At 41.3% G+C, this 5,081-nt stretch overlaps 1 protein-coding gene across 1 annotated transcript; it reads left to right on the forward strand.

Moving 5' to 3' along the window:
• Positions 1–3,795: 3,795 nt before the first annotated feature.
• Positions 3,796–4,749, forward strand: LOC311623645 (olfactory receptor 7A5-like; the record flags this gene model as incomplete). The annotated part of the gene is made up of 1 exon (XM_084886017.1): positions 3,796–4,749. One exon carries the CDS (start codon positions 3,796–3,798, stop codon positions 4,747–4,749), a length of 954 nt encoding a protein of 317 aa, XP_084742143.1.
• Positions 4,750–5,081: the final 332 nt, after the last annotated feature.

Here is a 5,081-nt window from a genome sequence, read left to right on the forward strand (position 1 = left end):
TTCTGTGGTGAGCACACAATACAAAATACAGAGGATGTATTATAGACTTGTATACTTGAAAGGTGCATAATTTTTTTAATATACTCTATTGATTTTTTTACAGAGAGGAAGGAAGAGAGGTAGTTAGAAACATCAATGAGAGAGAAATATTGGTTAGCTGCCTCCTACACAAACCCCACTGGGGATGTGCCCACAACCAAGGTACATGCCCTTGACTGGAATTGAACCTGGGACCTTTCATTCCACAGGCTGACGCTCTATCCACTGAACAAAACTGGTTCTGACAGAAATGTGCATAATATTATTAGCCAGTTTCTCTCTCATATCAGTGCTTCTCTCTCTCTCTCCTTTCCTCTCTCTCCCAAATCAATCCTATATAATAAAGACGCAATATGCTAATTCACCATCATGCCCTCACAAGGTGGTGGCTCCCACAGCCACAAGATGGCAACAGCCAGTCTTCTCAGCCCTGCTGACAGTGAATTTTCATGTGACCATTACCTTCTTAAATAATCCTTACCTAAGATTATGATTATTTCTTTTAGATCATCTGTTCCCAGGGATCAGGCCTAAGCCAGCAGGTGCACATGACTAAAGGGTCCCAGACTGTGAGAGGGACTGACCCTCTCATGTGCATGAATTTTCATGCCCAAGGCCTCTAGTAAAAACATATTCTTTTTAAGGAAAGGAAAAGTTGGAGTGTGCAGACAAAATTCCAATCAACATCTATTCCTTATTCCAATTATAACTTTGGGTAGATCACTAAACTCCTTCCAGCCCCATTCCTGCAATAGAAAATGAAGTTCATAGAATAGACTTTTCTAAAATTTAAATCAAACAAAGCCTGTAAGATACTAAAAACAGATGATATGGAGTAAGTTATATAACTATGGCTCCAAATTAACAAAGGTTTTAGAATATGGGACTAAATAGCAGCTCTTATCTTCTGATATAAGTATGAAATTTCTCGCCGAAACCGGTTTGGCTCAGTGGTAGAATGTCAGCCTGCGGACTGAAAGGGCCCGGGTTCGATTCCAGTCAAGGGCATGTACATTGGTTGCGGGCACATCCCCAGTAGGCGGTGTGCAAGAGGCAGCTAGTCGATGTTTCTCTCTCATCGACCTTTCTAGCTCTATATCTCTCTCCCTTCCTCTCTGTAGAAAATCAATAAAATATATATTTTTTTAAGTATGAAATTTCTCACTGATTTGGCAAATGTGTCATGAAGCCAAGGACTCTGACTTTACATCGAAGTCACACAGTCCTCTCCCTTGTTGAAGAGAGAAATAGCAGTTCTCTGGAGGTATCATGACTTGTGCCTCACCACAATTCAGTGCTTTCAAAATCCAAGGTTCCTAGCCAAGCCAGTTTCCTCAGTCATGGACCTATGAGAAAATGTAACTCAAAGTTGGATAAGGTGCTTGGAGATGAGACCTCAAGAGGGTCATAAAGAAGAAGTAACAAAAACATGATTCACTTAACATCTAACCAGGTCCCTTGGGAACAGATAATTGGCAGGAAATATTTCCATTCTGTTCAGACCAGGGTATACCACAGGGAAACCAGGGGCTCAGAGGTGGGAGCAACAATACCAACCGGTATCTCTGTCTACTGAGCACATAAAGGAGGAGTAATCTCTCCTATGAGGCAGACTCACAACATGTGCAACCTTAGGCTGAAAAAGAACGTATTCGTTTCTTTCGGCGTCTCAGGTCTGGCTCTGAGACTAAGGCTTGATTCTTTCCTGCACTTTTGTCTGAGAACAGAGCTTCAGTCTCCCACATTAACCATCCAGGGAGCAGTTCAAACTTCTACAAGGGGCCCTTCCTTCCAGAGCCCCATCCAGGTGAGTCTGAGAGTGCAGCGGATGCTGAGGGAAGATTCAAGGAAGGCATCCCAGAATTTCTCCCTGAGGTAACCTGAGAGCCTAACCAGGCCAGCTCAGAGCTGAGAGACTGCCATATCTGTTTGCTAGACAGGCGAATACATAGTTAATACATTTAGTATGCTAAATTAGTTCTCTCCTGAAAACATTGCTCTTTGGCATAGAAAGCTGTGGTGTCATGTGAAGCTGGAGTCAAGCTCAATGTTTAGGAGACCAGTGTGAGGGAGGCCAGGGCTCTGTGAGGGTGGAGCTGGGTGAAAGTTCACAGACACGTGAGCCTTGTGTTTGAAGCTATGGAGTTTTGGCTTCTATCCCCGGTGAGGTATGACTAGGGGGGGAATTTTAATCAGAGAGTGCAATGATCAGCATTAAAGTTCTCTCAGAGTCAATGTGTGCATTTGGCTAGAGGGGTGCCCACCTGTTAGATGGGAGAGATGACAGGGAACTGAAATATGTCTGTGGAATTGGAGACCGAGGTTTGGGGAAGCAATAAAGACATTTGGCAGGTAGAGTAATCAGCCTCATCCCATCACAGTGGTTACCATTCATTTACCAACAAGAAGGAAGTACACCAAACTCTCTACCTACAGCATATTGATTATCTGTCCACCATCATCAATCGGTGGATACTGCAATCTTCACCATCAGGTGAAGATATTAACAATTATTAGCTGTAGCCCTAACTAGTTTGGCTCAGTGGATAGAGCATCAACCTGAGACTGAAGGGTCCCGGGTTCAATTCTGGTCAAGGACACATTCCTGGGTTGCTGGCTCCATACTTAGTAAGGAGTGTGCATAAGCCAGCCGATCAATGATCCTCTTTCATCACTGATGTTTCTCTCTCTCTTTCTCTCTCTTTCCTTCTCCTTTCCTCTCTAAAATCAATAAAAATATATTTATTAGAAAAATACAAAGAGAGTAAAGCTTTTTTCTTAAAAGCAGCAAGAGAAAAGCAGTTAGTTACCTACAAGGGAGCACCCATATGACTCTCAGCAAATTTCTCAACAAAAACATTGCAGGCCAGAAGGGAATGGTAAGAAATAATCAGTGATGAATATCAAGGTCCTACAACTGAGACTACACTACTCACCCATGTTACCATTTAGAATTAAAGATAAGATTAAGAACTTCACATACAAGAAAAAGCTGAAGGAGTTCATCACTATCAAACCAGTGTTACATGAAATGATGAGAAAAAGAAAAAGAAGAGGAGGAAAAAGGAAGGAGAAAAAGGAGGTACAAGAGGGAAAGGAGGAAAAGGAAGTTGGGGAAGAAGGAAAAAAAGAGGTAAAGAAAAAGATCAAAAACATGAACAATAAAAAGGCAATAAAAATACATCTATCAATAATTGAAACTAAAAACCAAAATAAATGAACAAAGAATCTAATGAACAAAATAAACTGATGAACCAAATAGAACCAGAAGTGTGGAAACATGAAACACACTGATGAATCTCAGAGGGAAGGGGGAGAGTAGGAAAGAGATTAGCCAAAAAACACTTATATGCATATATGCATTGCCTATGGACACAGACATAGGATGGTGAATGCCTGAGGTGGAGTGGGAACTGTGTAAAGTGGGTGATGGGGTGCAAAAGAGGGACATCTGTAATACTTTCAATTATAATGATTTGAAAACAAGCAAACAAACAAACAAACAGAAAAACGTGTGTGATCTATGCCCACCTTAGGGAAAAGGTTTGAGGAGGAAAGAAATCACTATTCAGAGATATCATAGGTTGAGGTATGAATCTTAAACCAAATGATATGTTCAAAAAAATAGATATCTATTACTTTACTGCAAAATGTAATTGTAGCATATCAACTATGTTAGTAGTAACCATTTATTTAAAAAATAATCATATTATTTTTATTTTTATTTTCTTTTTTACTGCTAGTCACCTACACCACATGAGACAAGGCAATGGTACCCCAATTTCAGAATTTCTTCTTCTGGGATTTTCAGAGGAACCAGAACTGCAGCCCCTCATATTTGGGCTTTTCCTCTCCATGTACCTGACCACTGTGTTAGGAAACCTGCTCATCATCCTGGCTGTCAGCTCAGATTCCCACCTCCACACGCCCATGTACTTCTTCCTCTCCAACCTGTCCTTGGTGGACATCTGTTTTACCTCCACCACCGTCCCAAAGATGCTGGTGAACATCCAGACACAGAGCAAAGTCATCACCTATGAATGCTGCATCACCCAGATTTATTTTTACATACTCTTTGCAGTGTTGGATGACATCCTCTTGACCGTGATGGCTTATGACCGCTTTGTGGCCATCTGCCACCCCCTGCACTACATGGTCATCATGAACCCCCGGCTCTGTGGACTGCTGGTTCTGGTATCCTGGATCACAGGTGGCCTGAATTCCTTGTTACAAAGTGCAATGGTATTGCAGCTGTCCTTCTGTACAGATATTGAAATCACACACTTTTATTGTGAAATGAAACAGGTCATGCAACTTGCCTGTTCTGACACCTTTCTTAATAACATGGTGATATATTTTGTAATTGCACTATTGGCTGGTGGTCCCCTGGCTGGTATCATTTACTCTTACTCTAAGATAGTGACCTCCATACATGCAATCCCATCAGCTCAGGGGAAGTATAAGGCATTTTCTACGTGTGCATCTCACCTCTCAGTAGTCTCCTTATTTTATGGTTCGAGCCTAGGAGTGTATCTCAGCTCTGCTGCTTCCCAAAGCTCACACTCAAGTGCAGCAGCCTCAGTGATGTATGCCGTGGTCACACCCATGCTGAACCCCTTCATCTACAGTCTCAGGAACAAGGACATAAAGAGGGCCCTGAAAAGATTCTATGGGATGGCAGGTACAAAAGGGGCAATCATCCCGAGGTAGAAAAAGTGCTCCAAGACCCAGAACCAGAAATTGAGATTCTCTCATCAGATTGTAGTTTTCAGACTTGGTACTTGTATTCTGTCCTTGAATTTCCTTTGTTTGTTTCAACTCTTCTATACAATTTAAGTAACCATTTTAGTAAGCTTTCTGCTTTGTCTGTTATATGGACAGTTCTTCCCTCTGTGTTTTTTGTTTGTTTGTTTTGTTTTGTTTTTTTACCTTCACAAAGTTTTTCCCAATCTTGATCAGAAATATTTGGAATTTTTCATTTAATTCACTGGCAACATTGATGTCTTAACAATAATTTCTTCTCAAATGACATATATCATTGT

The sequence above is a fragment of the Pipistrellus hanaki genome (genome assembly GCF_964339955.1).
Source record: "Pipistrellus hanaki genome assembly, chromosome: 5".
Classification (NCBI taxonomy): domain Eukaryota; kingdom Metazoa; phylum Chordata; class Mammalia; order Chiroptera; family Vespertilionidae; genus Pipistrellus; species Pipistrellus hanaki.